The 20,061-nt window shown below is 39.7% G+C and overlaps 1 protein-coding gene across 3 annotated transcripts in view; it reads right to left on the bottom strand.

Annotated features, from left to right (window-relative positions):
• Utrn (utrophin) overlaps positions 1-20,061 on the bottom strand; it is a 519,634-nt gene that overhangs the window by 260,411 nt on the left and 239,162 nt on the right. For all 3 annotated transcript variants that reach the window (XM_041680416.1, XM_041680414.1, XM_041680415.1), the window contains exons 47-50: positions 19,641-19,846; positions 17,071-17,188; positions 13,202-13,407; positions 10,716-10,870 (exon numbers count right to left, since the gene is read on the bottom strand). In XM_041680416.1, the coding sequence (XP_041536350.1) occupies positions 10,716-10,870; positions 13,202-13,407; positions 17,071-17,188; positions 19,641-19,846 (685 nt within the window). The remainder of the gene's footprint in view (positions 1-10,715; positions 10,871-13,201; positions 13,408-17,070; positions 17,189-19,640; positions 19,847-20,061) is intronic.

Raw genomic sequence — 20,061 nt, 5'->3', positions numbered from 1 at the left:
CGGGCTCTTTGATGATGAGAAAAGCGATCAGAGAGAAGAGAGTGTGTGGCCATTCTGATTGCTCTGAAAATGCTGTGTTAACTCAACAAATCCTAAAAAGGGGAAAACCAAACCATAAGATCCAAAAAAAGAAATTGCACACTGAGAGAAAAAGAATAGACATACTCAGTGTGGTGGGTACTAACAGGCTCAGAAAGCATGGCTGCCAGAGAAACACCTTCAAGGTAAAGATATTAGAAGTGACAGATTGCTCAACATGGTAAACTTTGTAGAAAATTACACTGTTGCGCTACTGAAAAGATGCAAGAAGAAATTAGCAAGAGGAACAAGAAAATTACACATTCAAAACCAACATAAATATTAACTTCAGATAAAACAAACAAACAAAAAGTTCTGTGAGACCCTGACTCAAGGGAATAAGACAGAGAACAAGACAGAAAGACTTCTGATGTTCTCCTCTGGCCTCCACAAGAACATAGATGGGACACACACACACACACACACACACACACACACACACAGGCATATACCACACATACGCATAAAAATAAACTTTTTAAATGTAACAAAGAACGTTGAAATTTAAACTCTACTTATAGAAGTCTAAATGATTTTCTGTTATTATAATGAATCACAGTGGAGGATAAGCTCGGGGGTAGAACGCTTGCCTACTGCATGCACCGTCCTGATTCCTGTAACCAAAAACCAATTATCACAGTTCGCATACATATGTCACTTTGTGTTCTGATTTTTGAAGTTAATATAATTTATATAAAATTTCTAGTAGAATGCAGCTCAGTTAAGTCCCTCCTAGTTTATTAAATTTCTACTTCTAAAATTAGATCCAATGCTAGTGTGGTATACTGGGTATGATAAAAATCATTTATCCATTTCCAAGAAACTATGGGTGATTCATCATAAGAAAAATAAGATGAAAATTAGAGGTTCAGAAATATATACACACAATTAACCAGACAAGCTAAGAAATGACCTTTAATACGCCTTGTAGGCTACCCTCAGAAGAACCTAATTTTGCCTCCTCTGTCATTTCCCAGGGACATGGCTTAGGGTAAATCATTTAAAATCTTTGCTTTATTTCTTCCATCCCTAAAATGAAGAGCTTGGGCTGCAGATGAGCAAGAGAGCCATTGCAGACACTCCGGGGGTCCTGTTCAAACTGTGTCATCCATTGCTAAAGATGGCAAAAGCTAATGTAGGAGTTCATCCATCGCTGCCCACATGCTCGCTACAGATTCCACAGAATTAAGGAGTCTCTGCTTGTCCATGGATGGTTACTGGTGAAAACATGAACAGAGTGCAGACAGCAAGGAGTCTGAGAGGCATCAGCATCGATCCATTGATCCCAAGGCTCCTATGACCACTTCTGGTACTGAACTCATATTCATCTGGGTGTCCAGGGAACATATGTGCGTGTGCACAGATGCACATGTGTGTGCAGAAGCTAAAGGACAAACTCTGATGTCATTCCTGAGACACCATCTACCTTTTTTTTTTTTGACACAGTCTGTCAGAGGCCTGGAACTTGCCATGCAAGCTACCCTGGCTGGCAACTGAGCCCCAGGGATCTGCCTATCTCTGCCTCCCAGCCCTGGGATTACAAGTACATACCACCATGTCTGACTATTTTTTTTTTTTTTTTTTTTTTAAGAAACATAGGTTCTGGGCAATCAAGCTCAGGTCCTAATTCCAACTCTCAATTTGCTGAGTCTAAAATAAGACCAGAAAGAAGTAGAGGAAATCCTGAGAAAGAGTTGATGATGGATATAGGGGAAGGAATATATTATGATCAGAAGAAAGGTTTCAACTTTACGAAATGTTTGTTTGGAAGACAAAGGCAGGGACTTTTTAAAAATCTATAAACCTACAAAATCAAAAAAAAAAAAGGATAGGCTGAAAACATGTAAAATAACATTTGAAGTCTACAAAAGGGGAATTTAGCTAAAATATTTTTATGCTTCAAACAAAAGGAATAAGTGACTACAGGACACAAAGGAAACAGAAAAAGCTTCATATAGAAGTTGGAAGGACATCCATGGTGACACACTTGTGGTAGCTTATATTAAAGGGAACTAGGATTTTCTAAAATATCAACTCTTAGCTTTCACATGATATCTGTAATAAAACTTGTTGCGCTAGTCTATAGCATAAGCCGATAGCCATTTTGTAACAAAATATGGCCACCCACATAGCAGGCTTTTGGAAATGTCATCCTAAAGATGTTAGGCAATATTTGATATTTTTAAGCTATAAAAGATAATATACTGTACAATGAAGGTTTTGTATTGCTCATAATTGGTCAAAGAGAATATTCTTACAACTATGGGTCTTTCTTACAAACAGCAGGCATGTTTAGGAAAGATGTGTGTTGCTAATTTTGATGTTTTAAAAGATGACCTCTGCAGTGGTATAAGACTTAAATGAATTTATCTCTTTCTGAGTAGACAATGGTAGCACCATCCTGAGTGGCAGGCAGGAAAATTAGAGTGAAATGATTTCTTAAGATTTTATTCCCTTGAAAACAAAGTTAACCTTTTTCTGAAATACATACTATGGGAAAAAGAGCTCTCAACGTGAACAGTGAGCATTGCTGAAATGCCCTGTGCTCTTCCAGTGACCAGTCCATGCTACACAGAGACGGAGTCCTAAGGCATTTCACAATCCATTCCGTGGGACTTGAGGAGACTGTGTGCTTAGATATTAATACTAGACCACTTAAGAGGCTGAAGAGCCCCTGCCTCCAACTGCCTCCAACTCATGATGCATAGTTAACACATCAGAGCAGCTATCTGAGAGAGAGAGAGAGAGAGAGAGAGAGAGAGAGAGAGAGAGAGAGAGAGGGAGGGGGAGGGAGGGGGAGGGAGGGAGAGGGAGAGAGAGAGGAGAGAGGAGAGAGGAGAGAGGGGGAGAGAGAGAGAGAGAGGAGAGAGAGAGAGAGAGAGAGAGAGAGAGAGAGAGGATGAATATGAGAGCACCCAGACACTTCCATGAGAAGTTGTGTCTCTCTATACTTTTTTATTTACTCACTTATTTATTTAAACTAGATCACTACTCACGTTTGTCTTCATTAATCAACTGATACTCTACCATTCCATATCTTCCCCAACATGTCCCAGTCTACCTTCCAAAGGCATCTTCCATCAAGCCCCAGAGCTCCTACTATACAATCATTCAGCTCCCCTGTGCCTCAGTCCCCTCAGGTCAAGCCCTCATCTGACCTTCATGGAAGTTGGGATGCTTGAGCACAGAATTACCACGCCTTCCATTCCTCCCTGTTCCTGTCCCATCTGGTAGTCCCTCCTCATAGAAAATGTCTCAGAAAATGTTTCGATGAATTGTTTGCACTTTCTCACCTCCATATTGGTTTCCTCCCCAAGCCTGCATTGTCCCCCAGGTCAGGGATCAATAACTGTTATAAAATTCAATCTTTTATTACTCCCACTGTATCAAACCACAAAGCTCATTCACCAAAGCAATATCCAACGCACAGGTGGAGCCGACAGTATCCATGGCTGGATCACAGCAGCCAGCACTGTCCCCATTTCGAAATCAGACCCAGCAATCACTTCCTTTCTGCTCTTCACAATTATCCCTTTACGCCAGTGAACTAGTCTCAAAGTGAGACTCACACAGACTAAATCTTCATCAATACAAACAGTGTCGCTCCCGTACTTGGTACCCCAAGAGCTCCCCATTGCACGCATGCCATGGAAATCCTGTGATTTACAAACTTCATATCTGGCCCCTGCCCTGCCTCCCCTCACATCTCAGGCCTGATGACTTTTACAGTTGCTATTTATTCTGGAACTTTCTTCAGCTTTTCTTAACCCTCAGAAGTAGCTTCAATATCGCCTCTGATGTTTGCTTTATTATGTTTGCCCAACCTTCCTAAGTCCTGTCCGTACACTGCATCACTGACGTTATATATAACTCTCAAACAACCTCCTATAATTACTGCCCCTCCAACTTCTCCCATACTACATGGTTCCCCTTATAGAATATAAGGTTTGTGGAGGCAGGTACAAGTATAGTTAAGGTTGTTTCTCTGGGACTCTCATAGAGCCTGGCCAGCTAGAGGCTAATGAATAGTTCTTTAATTAAATGATTAATTCACTGCAGGAATAAAAACACAAATGAAGGAAAAGACAATGACTCTTGTAGTTGATACAGAACTGAGAAAAATGTCTGCATGTAGAAGTCTGATTGAAAGTGAACATAGGAGCTATCTCAGTATGCACCACAAATGGTGTTCATGAAGGCTTTGCCTGTTCTAGGGCAGAAAAATAATACGTGGAATATTAAATAATGGGACAGAAAAGTTACAGAAGAATATAACTTTTACACTTGTCTAAATGCTAGTGACATAAATAAAAGAAACAGACTGAAAACTAAATGTGACCAGAAGAAAAGAAGTCATCTTCCAAGATGATAAAACAAGTTGATTGATCCAAATTTCTGAACCTCATACTGGTGACCAACCAAGAAGGAAAAAAAGCGACCTACACTTGAGAGTGACAGTTGCTCATTTTATGAGCTCAGTGGTTGAGCCTTACCAAAGTTAGGTATAAGCAGTAACCCCAGCATATCTTTAAATGACCACTCTTAAAAGGTATTGGCCAAGCTAAAGAACAATCCATGCTTGAGAAGAATGCATCCTTTATACTTAATATACAGAGATGATAAGCAAGCACTAACTGAGAAAGGGAAGTAAATTAGAAGCTTTGGGATATGCAACAAAACACACTGGGAAAGCGATCGTGGCCTGAGGTCTAATAAATCCAATCTTTTTATTTCTGAGTCTCATATGTTCCAGACTGCCTCAAACCCCCTGTGTAAAGGAGGATGTTCTTGATTCCCTGATGTCTTTGCCCCTATCTCTTGAGTACTAAGATCACAGGTCATGGTTATCATACCCAATTTATGCAGTACTTGAGAATCGAACCCAGGGCTCTATGCATACTAGACAAGCCCTCTAACAACAGAGCTACATCCCCAGCCCACAGACTCAATTTTCAGAGTTCATAAAACATCTGCCAATCCTTGTAATCTACATCCAGTCCACATGTATTAATGAAAAAGACAGTATCATCTCAAAAGAAGAACATAAAGTTATTCCGCTCATCGGTTTGAACTGTATGCAAGGCTTCCCTCATCAAAGAGCAGACTTTAAAGTTTTCTACCCTTTTCTTCCCAGGATTATTAGATTTGTGCTTTAGCACAAAGCACTTGACTACAACATAAATTAAGCAAGCATGATGATTTCACTAACCAAGATAATTGGATTTTTAGAAAAGTTTCATCTGCTAATAAAGACTGAGTGTATCACTAATGCATCCGTTAAGGCAGATAATCCAGCACTTTATCATTGGGATCAGTAGAAACCATTCAGAATGACAAACAAGCAGCTACAGGCTTCACTTTCTGTACATCAACCACACAAAGCACACAACGTGTGAGAGCTTGCAAGAAAGACACAGCAGGGCTGGAGAGATGGCTCAGCGGTTGAGAACACTGACTGCTCTTCCAGAGGTCATGAGTTCAATTCCCAGCAACCACATGGTGGCTCAAAACCATCTGTAATGAGATCTGATGCCCTCTTCTGGCCTGCAGGTATACATTCAGACAGAACACTGTATACATAATAAATAAATAAATCTTTAAAAAAAAAAAAAAGAAAGACACAGCAGCATGGCAGTAGTCTAGGCGACATATTTTGGAGAATAGACCAGACACTGAGAACTTTTATATGTGACTTTTAATGTCACAGTAATCCTATGCATCAGACATGGTCTCTGCTTTAGAGGCAGGGAAAGCGAAAGTCAGTGAGATGACATAGGCTTTGCTCAGGGTTCTCACAGATGACAGATGCATATGGTGGGACTTTAACCAAGGACTGTCAGATACCTCACCCCGGGCTCTCTGTTCCTTCTGTACCATCCTGGAAATGCCTTATAATAAGCAGAGGGGAACAGGACCTTGTGGAGTAAGGACAAGGAGAGATTCCATAGTTCCAATACCTGATTCCATTTACAATCCTTCAGCATGGATAATTCTATGTATATTCATATACATGCCTATATACATCAATATATATACACATATATATGCATATATGTATGTGTATATACACACACATAAAAGAACTTTTATCTATGCAGAGCCTAAAAGTAGAGATAAACACCATTCAGACCCAAATTAGGCATCTACACTCCATAATTTGCTAAAAATTGACTATTACTAAACCAAATCCTAAAATGCTTTAAAATCTAAATATATACATATTTAGACATACTTATATGTATATATTTAGATTACTAACATGATGCCACAGTGGAAAATTCTGTTTCATTTCTTAAAACTACTTAACACGTTATACAAATTACCTTCAGGTAACAAGTACAAGGTACATATGAAGTTTTATTAATTAATTACAGTACTGGAATGATACAAGACCTCACACATGCTACACCCCCCAACTTACAAGGAACATTTAAAACACAATAAATTTCAAATTTAGATTTGAGCATCATCTCCTATATCTGTCCTACATGTCTCCAAATTCAAACCACATCTAGTCCCAAGCATTTCAGATAAGGGATACTTAGCTTTGTACAAACACATTTCAACTATCTAAATTTGCAATAAAGAATTACAGAACTGCCATTAAAAAGCAAAGCAAAAAAAAACTAAGAATTTTTGTGCATTAGAAATTAATGTATCTATATCACAGATTATCTTCAGGGAGGTTAAAGGAAGCAATCAAACATACTAATACTTCTAGGAAGCCATTCACACTGAGCTACATAAAGACTATAAGAAATATCCTCAAAAAAGAAAAAAGAAAGAAAGAAAGGCACACACATCAAAGGACAGCTTTATGTTATTGGGATTTTGACATTGAAGATAAAGGAATGAGGGCCTTTAAGTGTGGATGGTTGATTTCAATTCATACCAAACATTGCCACTGAAAGCTGAGATTAAACTTCACACATTACAGTCACTAACATTATTGCCTATGCAAGTGCAACACCCTTCACCTCTGCAGAATTCTGCTGACAATGATATGTATTCAGAATACAGCTGTGAAGTGAGAGGAAACGACAACAAAAGCCTGTCGGGGCCATCAGAGTGGCACGGTCCTGAACCGGAGGTTGCTATATCAGCCGCAGAAGCTCTCATATCTTTCATCTCATCTGCTCTCTACACACCGAGCAGATAAGAAGCGGTAAATAGAATCACAGACAGATCTGAGGAGCCAGGGCACAGAGCGAGCATTCACTACCAATAGCTGACATTCTGATAACAAAGAAGAAAAATTAAACCCTTGCTAAAGAAAAAGCCTGGCTGTATAAGCAAAAGGGCCCGAATTCTAATCCCAGCTGTGTTGAACGAGCTGTGTGACCCTGAGGAACTGTTTACCATCCCTGTGCTTCCATTTACAGCCAATGTAATGCTGATTAAGACTCTTCCGGTCTCTTAAAACTTGTAGGAGACTTATAGAAGAGTGGTGTTGGTGTGTAGTGCTTACTACAGGGAAAGACAATGAAAGGACACCCTGATCTACATACTAACACCATGGAGGACACTCACAAGGGACGGTAACTCTTTAAGATTTCCACCCATGCTTCAGAATGAAGAGCATGGGTAGCACTGCCACCCTTTAGTCTTAACAAGTATCATTTGTCTGTTCTGCATGACTTTGAACACAGCATTTGACTTCATTGAACCTGGGAGTGTGAGGTTAGCCCACCGGTTCTCAAAGGAGGTGGTAAGTGGATCTAACCCCAGAGCAGGGGTAGAAAAACTTACTCCTTTTCTGTCTGACTCTAAAGCTTAAGTGTATGAAATGCAGGCAGACAGAGAGTATATTCTGCTGTTAATAAAAAGTTCAAAGATGATGAGGAAGACTGAAAGTTTGATCATAGCCTGAGCTACATGGCAAGTTCAGCTATGTTAGCAAAACTCTACCTCCGAAATAATCCATTAATTAATTAAAATTTCAGGGTAGGGGAGCATCTTCTGGGAAATAATATTAAAAGTCAAAAACCCTGGCCTAAAGTGACTGTGAAACCTCTCAGTCTGTCTTTATAGCAACAATGTCAAGAACCCAAAAGAAGGCTAATATAACCTTCTACCTTGCCTGAGAAAGTAAGGAAAGGTTTATATATCCTGAGAGATGTCTATTTAGGATAAAGATTTGAAACACACAGAATTTCAATATAGAAGCCCTAGCCTTCACTAGGGAAGGAACCTCTGAGCCACAGTTTTGCTGTATTTCCCCAACAGTATAAATACCATTATTATCTAAATCATGTCTAAATACACATTAGTGATTTCTTCCTTCTAAAATAATATAGAACAAGAATAAAGCAGAACCAGTCCTTGCAACTACAACAGAACTGGGGCTCTGCGGCCATCTCCACTTTGAGGAAGGAAAGATGACCTTGGAATAAAATTCATTTTTCATCGCCTCCTCCATCTAATTTCACTGCAGCCGTGGGTTGTCTGACGGTATCTACAAAGTAAAGGCAAGAGAAGCCTTAAACAAAGCAGACTGCACATCCCAAAGTGAGTGGTCACCTTTTCTGTGTATGTGAAGGGGGAGGTTGTTGATAATAAAAACAAAGATGTTTCTTACTCATGAAATTTCTGCTCACAGATAAAACAGCTTCAAGAATTATCTCTCTCACTGCTGTTTTCAGTTCACCTTCCTCCCTATCTTAGTTACAAGATCATCCAAACCATGTGTCATAGTGTGAGAACACTATGCTGCTAAACATATCAAGATTACAGCCATTCAGCTTCAACTTTTCACAAAGTTGTGTATTTGTCGAGGCCTCTATCTGGAACCTGAGTATATATCTAACACACATGCATGCCCATGCTCTCCCCTTGTAGTCTAACACACAAGCACGCCCATGCTCTCCCTCAGAGTCAAACACACATGCATGTTCGTGTTCTCGCCTTGTAGTCTAACACACATGCATGCCCATGCTCTCCCCTTGTAGTCTAGCACTCATGCATGCCCATGCTCTCCCCTTGTAGTCTAGCACTCATGCATGCCCATGCTCTCCCCTTGTAGTCTAACACACAAGCACGCCCATGCTCTCCCTCAGAGTCAAACACACATGCATGTTCGTGTTCTCGCCTTGTAGTCTAACACACAAGCACGCCCATGCTCTCCCCTTGTAGTCTAACACACAAGCACGCCCATGCTCTCCCTCAGAGTCAAACACACATGCATGTTTGTGTTCTCGCCTTGTAGTCTAACACACATGCATGCCCATGCTCTCCCCTTGTAGTCTAGCACTCATGCATGCCCATGCTCTCCTCTTGTAGTCTAACATACACACATGTTCATGTTCTCCCATCATAGTCTAACATACACACATGTTCATGCTCTCCCATCATAGTCTAACATACACACATGTTCATGCTCTCCCATCATAGTCTAACATACACACACGTTCATGCTCTCCCATCATAGTCTAACATACACACATGTTCATGTTCTCCCATCAGAGCCTAACACACATGCATGCTCATGCTCTTCCTTTATAATCTTCTCCACAGAGTTTGCAGAACCACTATAAAATCTAACTAAAAATGACACCTAGAAGTCCAACTAGGTGGGTTCAGTGCTTTGCACCAAGCCTAAAATCCTGAGTTCAATCTTCAGAATACATGCGGTAGATTGTGAGAACCAACTTCTCTACATTGTGCTCTGACTTCTACACCAATGCAGGAGCACCCATGAGTACACACACACACACACACACAGACACACACACACACACACACACACACACAGAGAGAGAGAGAGAGAGAGAGAGAGAGAGAGAGAGAGAGAGAGAGAGAGAAATAAATCTAGAGACAAAAGTTTTTCCATGTTGAGTTACCAAAAAATTATTGAAATAACTACATCACAAAGCATTCTGATATCAAATTCATCCACTGCAAAATAAGCATAGTTTGATATCAAAATTATTTCCAGAAAATCGTAATAGCCTAGAAAAGATGTTTGGGAAACCATAATTTCACTTATATACAGGCACTGCCAGTATGATGTATAAAATTAATACTTTTTAACCGATGATGGACATAAACACGCAATCAGAAAAAATGCTAACTACTACTTATGCTTTCCCACACCCTACAAGATGAATCTCTCTTACAAGCACGTGTTGTTTCAGGTTGTTCTAGGCATGCTGCCTAGACAACAAGGATGGGGAAAAAAGACAATAAATTAACCAAAACTCTGCACTTAGATTGTTTCAGAGGTCAGGTGGTAAATCGAGGTGTCTGCTCCTCATCTGAGGATGGCCCAGCAAAATATCACATGCTATTATAGTAGCAATTAATACTAATACCAGCCTGAAGTAGTTACAACTACCTGTGTTCCATACCCGGAGAACTGCAAAATCTATCCTAAATAATACAAAGTGGCATAAGAAATTTTTAAAAAATTACTAGCAAGGTTTATTTAAAGAAAAATGCATTGCACGATTTTAAGAATGTATATAAATACACACACTGTATAATAATGTGTACTTTGTTCATCATAATTTAAAAGTAGAAAAAAATAGTAAAATACACTTCTAATAATTAGCATATTTAGTCTGTTTCCATGAGAAAGCCAAGGAAACTGGATTCTCAAGTAAGCAATGCACATGCTCCTGCCAAGACTTTCAAGTTACCTTTGTTTGAGATTGATCCATGATGTTTTCAAGTACTCGGTGGTTTCTTTCACATTCCTTGTATCATCGCTACTGTATTCTTCCAGAAGTTTCTGCAGGACGTTATCAAATGCCATGATGACACCATCACCGGAACCCAGTTCTTGAAGCAACAGCTAAGGTGTAAGTTGAGGCATAGCTGTTAGTACTTGTCACTCAGAAACTAATAATAAACAACACTGGTATTCCTGGGAAGTTTTAACACATTTTAGACACAAAAATCACAAGAAGAAAGCAAATAAGAGGACAAAGTCTCCAGTTTATTATTTTGAATTGAATCAGACTAATTCTAGAGTAGAGGAAGGAAGGAAGGAAGGAAGGAAGGAAGGAAGGAAGGAAGGAAGGAAAGTAATGCCTGAGGAGGGGTTGGAAAGCTGGCTCAGTATGCACTGTTCTTGAAGACCTAAGTTTGGTTCCTAGCACCCACAACGGGTCAACTAAAAATTGCTTGGAACTCCAGCTTCTGGAGGAAGACACTCTCTTTTGACTTCCACAGCCACCTACACTCATGTGTGCATGCCCACTCTCCCTAACACACATATACACATACTTAAAAATAATTAAAATAAATCTTTAAAAGAGAAATTGCCTCAGAAATCAGGTACAAAGAACCAGATAGTAAAAGATGAACCATTTGACTTCATTCTGTCTTCCTCAAGCCATTTGACAGTTTCAATTTTTATGTTGTTGTTATTGTATATCAGATTTTCAGAAAACATGAATCATATTAGAATAAGCTGAGTTTTATATGTGTTTTGAGAGATGTCAGCAATTTCCATGGTGGAAATCCTCTGTCCCTTGCCCCTGGATCACTCTGTACCTTAACCGTGAAACACTCTGCCTCTTACCCTTTGATCACCCTGTCTTTTACACCTGGATCACTCTGAGTGTTTGCAAAGACAACAGTTCAAATGGATCAAGATTTGTTAGGCATTTGCCTAAATGTCATTACAGACACTCAGGGTACCACAGGCAGCAGCCGCCATCACTGTTTCTCAGCCCTGGAAAGAGTCTCTCAATAGATCAAGATACTTCCATGAAATCCAAATGACAGCTGAAAGTTCCTGTAATGCTTTTTGTAGCAATCGTAAAAATAAAAATAAAAATCCACCTGAAGGTTTCAGAAGAAACATAAGCACATGTTCGCTCGGGTAGCAGAGCACAAGTGCACAGTAAGTGTGAAAGACTGCTCCCAAACCCTCCCCCCCTATGGATACCAAATCTACACACGTCCCTTAGATGAAACGGCATACCGTGTGCACAAAAACCTGTGCCCATCCTCCAGTATACCGCGAATCTCCTGGAAGTTACTCGTATTGCTTTAAACAGTGGTTCTCACCCTGTGGTCTGTGACCCCTTTGGGTGGCGTCTAATGACCCTTTCACGGCGGTTGCATATCAGATATTTACATCACTAGTCATAACAGTAACAAAATTACAGTTATGAAGCAGCAACAAAAATAATCCTATGGCTGTGGGAGTCACCATAACTGGAGGAACTGTATTAAAGGGTCACAGCATTAGGAAGGTTGAGACCCACTGGCTGTTAAAACAACATCAGTGCTTTGTAATTTAGTTGTCATAATAATGTGTTCACAGAATAATGGCAAGCGAACAAAAAAAAAACTGTATTCAGTTTAAAATCTGTAGGCATGGATATTGAAGACGTGATGGCCAAGTGCATTCTGGGTATGAGGATGGGAAAACTGGTGACAGTGCTTTAATTGGATTCCTCTAGTCATATGTACAAAAGCTTTGCTATTACTTTGGGACAATCAACAAGAACCATAAGCATATAGAGTAATTCAGAAACTAATAGAGTTGGCCAGTTGGATTTTAAATTATACCCATGAGAAATGCTCTTGTGTAGAGATTTAAAGCATTACTTGCAGGTTTTCAATTTGTTTCCGCATTTTTTAGATTACTATGTTCTTCCTAAACACACATATTCATTTCAGGCTATCTGAAGAGAAAATACAATGTTACACCAAAGTGTAACCACACGTCCAACACAAGAAATGTTCAATGATTGTAGTAGAAATTTTTAAATGACATGCTTTAAATCACAACTGTTCAATTTTCTCAACACTATAATGAAGTTGATCACAAAATTGATCACTACTTGCTGCTACTGATAAAATACAGACATTAGAGAAACCACACTTATGACCTAACTTGCACACTACAGAAGCAGTCAAATGAAATAATCTCCAGAGTAAGCAAAAAAAAAAAAGTCATTGAATGGGGTTTCCTTTATAAATGTTAATTATGACTCTAATTGCATAAATGCGTACTTCGGTTTGCCATATCTTTAGACAGCTTCACTATACACCTCAACATGTATGTCTAAGAACATGGGAAAATATGGGAGGCCATATATTTTCTTAACAATATAAGAAAAGTAATCTTAACAAATGACACCACCAAAAATTATCCAATGCATCTTACTTGATTATCGGAAACCTGTTTGCTCAGTGGATCGCGCCGGGCCTGCTGAAGCATGTAGAAGCGAGCCTCATATTTTCTCATGAGCTCTTCGGTCTCTTCCCTGTGGTCATCCCACTGCAGGCTGTCCACCACCATGTCTTCCAGCTGCTGCCTCCTCAGCTCCACTCCATGCTGTGTGCTCTCCCACTGGGTCTTCACCTTTTCCACTGGGGAGGAGGAGAAAAAGAAACTCTCAGAAGTGACTTTCAGGGGGAGGAAAATAACTGGTTCTAAGTTTGTTATGAATAGGTCTAGAAACAGAGGGCAACGTGATGGAGGAAGGTCATTGGCTAATAAAGGAACTGCCCTGGCCCATTTTATTGGTTAGAGGATAGGTGGGAGGAGTAAACAGAACAGAAAGCTGGGAGGAAGAGGAAGTGAGCTCAGAGACTCGACCGCTTTCCTCTCGGGAGCAGACGCCTGAGAGAGACGCCATGCCCCTCTCCCGGGATGAAGCTCTGACCCAGGATGGACTAGGCTAGAATCTCCCCGGTAAGCGCACCTTGGGGTGCTACACACAGATGATTAGAAATGGGCTAAATTAATATGTGAGAATTAGCCTAGAAGAGAATGGGCCAAGCAGTGTTTAAAAGAATACAGTGTCCGTGTAATTATTTCGGGGCATAAGCTAGCCGGGCAGGCGGCTGGGGTGTTGGGGACACAGCCCCGCAGCCGCCCCTAATTATTACAGCAACGTGATAAACACATCTTAAAGGGGCTCTAAAGTGTGCATGCCACAATTTTATGTATATATTATTATATATTATATAGTCAGTAATGCTATTCAACTAGATACATACATACATACATACATACATACATACATATAAGAGACAGGCTGGAAAGATGGCTCAGCAAGTATGTGCAATGTATAATAATACATATTATACATTTATATAGCACACCACAATGTATTATATATACATATATTTAATATACTACATATTATACATTGTAGTATGCTATACAAAAATACATAGATAAAAATAGATAGATAGAAGATAGATAGATGATAGATAGATAGATAGATAGATAGATAGATAGATAGATGGCTTTGTATCTCATGTTGGCTCCAAATTGAGATTCTACTGACTCAGCTTCCTGAGTGCTGAAATTATTAGCACAAGCCACCAGGCCCTGCTCACCAATTTTCCTTCCTTCAGTGCTGGGATCAACCCAGGGTGTTTTACACACAATGATAATTTTACTACTGGGCTACATCTTCTAAATTGTTTTATCTATGTAAGTCAGAGCCTGTGTGTTTCTCCTAGTCTAGCCTTGAACTTGTAATTCCCCTGCCTCAGTATCTTAAGTAGCTTGATATAGGCCTGTGACACCTCATCCAGACATTTTTCTAAAACTATTCCTGGGGGGGGGGGATTTGAATACCATTAATATTAATGTGCTAATCATCTAATAACAAAAATATCTACCGAACTAATAAAAATTAAAGACAGTTCCCTAGTTTCTGTAGTCACATAATTTGGTTTGACAATGGCAATACCTAATGGTGCTCTATGATAACACTTAACACAGAGGCACAGTCTCCATCTGCCTGCAGTGGAGAGTCTCTCAGGAAAGAGCACTTTTTAGATTTGCTCTGCTCGGGCATGAGGTCTTTCTTTTTATATTTTCAAGCTCAACAGAAACACTGAGAATAAGAAATTACAAATTCTGCATACCTGTGAGCTCACAGTCATAAAATTTCTTCCTGGCATTTTACCTTCCTATCCCCACTACTATTTCTCCTCTTTCTAGCACTCTTGCTTCCTCTGTATCTGTCTCTGTGTTTTTTTTCCTTACCTTCTCTCCTTTCCCTCTCCAAGAATACTACTCTATCCTCTCCTTTCTTTTCATTTTTATTTTTAAATCTTGGATCTAAAAAAAGAAAGATTTTCGGAAATTTAAACTTTTGGTTTGTCACTACAGGGAAAGTTCATGATGGTAAGCTGAAATATCAATAAATAAAAGTTCTACATATCAGCCCATAGACGGCAAAAAACGAGGGGCAGTGATGCTCCAGACAAGAGACAACCGCAAGGGCTGAGAAGATCAAGCCCTAGAAAAAAACTTAACTACAAGACAAGACTCCAACTGGGGAGCTGGAGTGATGGCTGGGCAGTTGCTGCTCCTGCAAAAGACTCAGGTTCGGTTCCCAAAACCCAAATGGAGGCTCACACTACCTCTTACTCCTTCTAGGAGATCCAGCGCCGCACTGTGTCCTCCACGGGTACCAACATACATTTGATGCACACATTTCCATGCTGTACATACTATCGGCTTAGAGTTGTTCAGAAGGCTAAAGGACTTTCATGTCATAAACTCTATTAAACTGCTCAATGAGCTATAATTTTTAAAAATTATCCAGTGAGATACGTTTTATGTTACGTTGTTTTAATGATGTAAAGAAATTGCTGAAGGTTTTAACTCAAGGAACAGGAAGATAAAACTATGGTGATACTCTAGTTTTCGGTTAAAAACTCACATAAAGTACTTATTGCCAATTCTATTACTGATACAGCTCATTAATTTGAACAAATTCAAGATAAAGTATCGAACAAATTCTTTTATTCATTGTAAACGATGAACACAAGTTACTATAAGTGACACATAAGCTGATAAGGGCTCTTTATATACAGTAAGTAATGATGAAGACTAGATGGGGAAGGGAGGGAAAGTGGGGGAGAGATGAGGAGAAAGAGAAGGAGGAGATAGAAATCAGAGACGGAAATAAGTGGGGGAGGGAAGATGGAAATAATAATAATTAATAATAATAATAATGAGAGGTAGGCTCTAGATCAGCCAAGAAAGCACTTGCCTAGCGTGCAGAAAATCCTAGGCTCATGCAGAAACACTAGGAAAGTTTGATACAGTGATGCCAGCCAGCAGTCCTAGAGCCCAGGAAGTGGAGGTAGCATAATTATAAATTAAAGGTAAGTTTGAGTCCAATTTGTGCCTTTTAAAAGATCTATTAAAGTAAGTCCTGATAAGATGATTATCATAAAGCAAAATGGAAGGCTGCTGGAAAGGGTTTAGGGCCAGGAACAGAGCAGGAATGAAAGAGAAGAAACGGGGTCCACTGGGGAACACCGGCGAGTGGGCAGGAGACACGAAGTGGGTGACAAGTTAGCTGCTGAGTAATTTCTCCAGTGGAGAAGGGACCAAAATGGAAACAAAGAAACAAAGCAGACGAAGTGTGAATAGAAGGAAATGGGCAGAAGCCCCAGGAGCTTTGAACCATGATCCAGAGTGGGCAGGGATCTGCAGGGCACAGGGACAGAGGAAAGAGAAAATGAAGGCCACCAGACACCATTCCTGAGAATCCAGACTTGGTTCTATGTGCTAAACAAACATAGAACCTTAACTCAACCACTAATTTCAAACAGGGACATTTCTCTGCAAATATTTCATATGTTTATTTTATTGGTTGTTTAATTATCCTGTTAACTAAGGCATCCCCACATGAAGCCAATCACAAAGCATCTACGGAGTGAATTCTGAGGGAAGTGTAGAAGAAATGGTGACACCTAGCTTCAGTGAGTGGAGAGAAATGGCAGAATGGATTTGTGTGACTAGGAGCTTGGCTAGCTTTGTTCCAGCAGATGTCTTTAAAAAAAACATTAACATAAGAGAAAAAAAATATGTATAAGAGTTCAGAAGAGAAGTATGTGGAGGCTTTCAAAAAATGAAAAGAGAGAGAACTATTTCCTCCTAAACAAAGAGTATCAGTTACCAAATAACAATCTCCAGCAGAGTAATCTTGAAGATGTGTGTGAACATTAAGGAGAGTGGCTGATAGTCTATAGAATATATGGGTTTTTTAAACTTACGTTTTTCTGTGATTGCTGTTCTCACATCTGAACTGGAAGCTTTGTTTTTCAAATTTTGTGCCAATGTAAATACATAATCAAGTTGAGGATGGCGCTGTTCTAAATCAGCCTTCGTGATCTGGCAAGAGACAAGTTGGAGGGGGATTAAGGCATCATACAGCAAGTCCCTAACTGCAAACAAGTTTGGAGGTAGCAGTTGGACGTTTTCTTCTCTAAAAGGCAACCAAGTATCGGCAATGCATCAGAGGAAGAGTACTTGATCTGAAGTCACAGGCCTTGAGTTCAAATCTCAGATTTTCCAGAAAGCAACGGAGTAACCAAGAGAGGAAACCGCCCTTCCCATGTTGCCCCTAGCTCAGTTACATCTTCTAAGGAAATTAAATCAAGGCACGCTCCCTGAAAATGCTCTGAAAACATTAGTGATTATTGCTGCTGACTCCTTGTGTCCCTGTTCAATATCAGATATGAATACACAAAAGGATCCCCCAGAACAGCAGCTCTCAACCTGTGGTTCATGACCCCTATGGCAAACCTCTATCTCCAAAAACATTTATATTATGATTCATTACAGTAGCAAAATAGCTATTCTGTTATGAAGTAGCAACAAAAAATAATTTTATGATTGGGGTCACCACAACGTGAGGAACTGTATTAAAGGATCTCAGCACTGGGAAGGTTGAGAACCACTGCCCTATAAAGATGAAGGCGGCATATTAGAAAAGGAATAGTTACAGTAACTGCAAATGAATCAACTATAAAATGAGCCACCCCTTCTTCATGGACTATGTGTCTTAGTTGATAAATAAGACAGGGACTCAGAATTCCAGGAAGAGTCTATTTTAATTATAGAGCAAATAAATACCATAAAGATTAGAAAACACAGCTCGCAGTACAAACAGCAAGTGAGAGGATTTGCTCAGCCATCTTGCTATGAGCTCACTAATTCTGTAGGTCTCACTTGCTCCTCCAGGGACAAGCACTTCCAAAGTAATGACTCAAGCTTCACTTCTAGATCCCAGGGCTTGATTCTACGAAGGCTGCCGACTTCCTTCCCTCAGCACAACAAATTCAAAACTAAGTTACTCAAACGCTCATTTGTACTCCACTTTCCTCCTTTCCATTTCCTCTGTTTGGAAGCAGCAGCATCTCAGCCCCTCACAAAGGGCTCTTTTCCTTGATTTAAGCATCTCTTGCCTGCCATCCATCCTCACCTTCTACTAAAGCAAAGCATTGTTATCAGCGGCTCCCAGCCACAATTCAGAAAACAAAAAGAAATGGGGAGTGATGCTTGCCAGCTGCTTATAGACTCTTAGAGTCCACAGGGCTTTACGCAGCTTTGCGAGCCCCTCCTCAAAGAATTAAGTTGTTTTTCCAAAGCATCACTTCCAAGAAAAAAAAAAAAAACTCTTGCACAAAACATTGATAAAGTTCCCTATCAAATTCAAGTTGTCTGTCTGCGATGCACAACGGCATTCACATTTTATCTCAAAAGCCCACCTCCAACGCATGGCTATTGAAGCATCCTGCCCACTCCTCAGCCTGTCTCCTCTAACAGGTGGCTGACAACCCTTGTGACACTTACTAGAAACTTCTTTGCCAGAGAAACATGTCTGTTTGATGTGCTTACCTCCTTGACCTCTTATAGCAAAGGTTAGCAACTTTCTGATGCTGCAAACTCTTTAACACAGTTCCTCATGCTGCGGTTACAACCCAACCATAAAATTATTACTGTTGTTTCTTTATAATTTCCATTTAGCTACTATGATGAATCTTGATGTAAATAAATGATACACAAGATATCTGATATGCGACCACTGTGAAAGATAGAGGGGTCGCAACCCACATGTCGAGAACCACAGTCTTAGACACGTGGAGCTCTTGGAAACATGGGAATAAATCAGTGCCGATGTCACCAAGTTGTTATGAGATAATACATGCGAAAATAAGAAAATGTTCATCCCACGTTAAGCACTTAGTAGACGTTAGGAATAGCTATTATTTTATTGTGTATTTCTATTTAGAATATTTCTTTCAGTGTTGCTCTATAAAGATAATATATTAAATATGGAAAAACAATTTTCCAAGGTGCTGCTTGGTGGACAATGTTCATTAGGAGAAAAAAATGCACATATATATATGTGCTGTGTATTTTTTCTCTTAATGAAAATATATATATTTAGAAGACATTCATTTCTAAGAAGATATATATATATATATATATATCTTATATATATAGTCAGAAGACATTCTAAGGTCAGAAGTAAATGAACTTATTATAAAATCAGAAAGAAAAACATACTTTTAGAAATTATCCTATACTATACTGGGCATTAAATGGAAGAGCAGTTTACAGATAAGCTATGCCCAGCTGTATGGCAACAGTATTGGAGTTTTACACCTAGTCCTCAGTTCTGTTTGAACAACATGAGCTAAGAGAAGAAAAGTTTTTTCTTTGGCCCGGCCTGGCAGAGAAGGAATATTTTAAATCTCCTTTCCTCAGAATTTAGGATAAACAAATGAGATCCAAGGTGAGGGGATTGCCTTGGCAAGCCTTTCCATTCTGCACCTACTTTCATCCGGGAAACTGTCATATTGATCTCTGCCACGTTTCCCACAGTGACAATGTTGGACTTCAGCATTTGGTCGATCAATACCAGCCAGTCGGCCAGCTCTGTGATGGTTTTATCCAGATCAGCAGGAACCGAGATCTCTGGGGCTCGCAGAGGCATATCCGAAGCAGATGATACTAGCACCACCTTTTGGACATTGGGGTGAGCTGAAATAAGGATGTAACAAAACAGAAATGGTCAACAGGATGTGATGACTGTGATACGTAAGCACCGGCATGCATACGCGTGTGTGTGTATTTAAGCCGAATTTTGTTTCTCTAAGAAGCTCTTGTTTTTCATGTTGAAATGCCATGGCTTGAAATAACCACGTGTATTTATTTGATAGCCTTACATCCAATACAACATAGAGCCTCACAGAGTT

This window comes from Microtus oregoni, unplaced genomic scaffold (assembly GCF_018167655.1).
Source record: "Microtus oregoni isolate MIOR12 unplaced genomic scaffold, Mior012 000033F_ref0000390, whole genome shotgun sequence".
NCBI classification, from domain to species: Eukaryota; Metazoa; Chordata; class Mammalia; order Rodentia; family Cricetidae; genus Microtus; species Microtus oregoni.
This window is presented reverse-complemented; position numbering and strand designations above follow the sequence as displayed.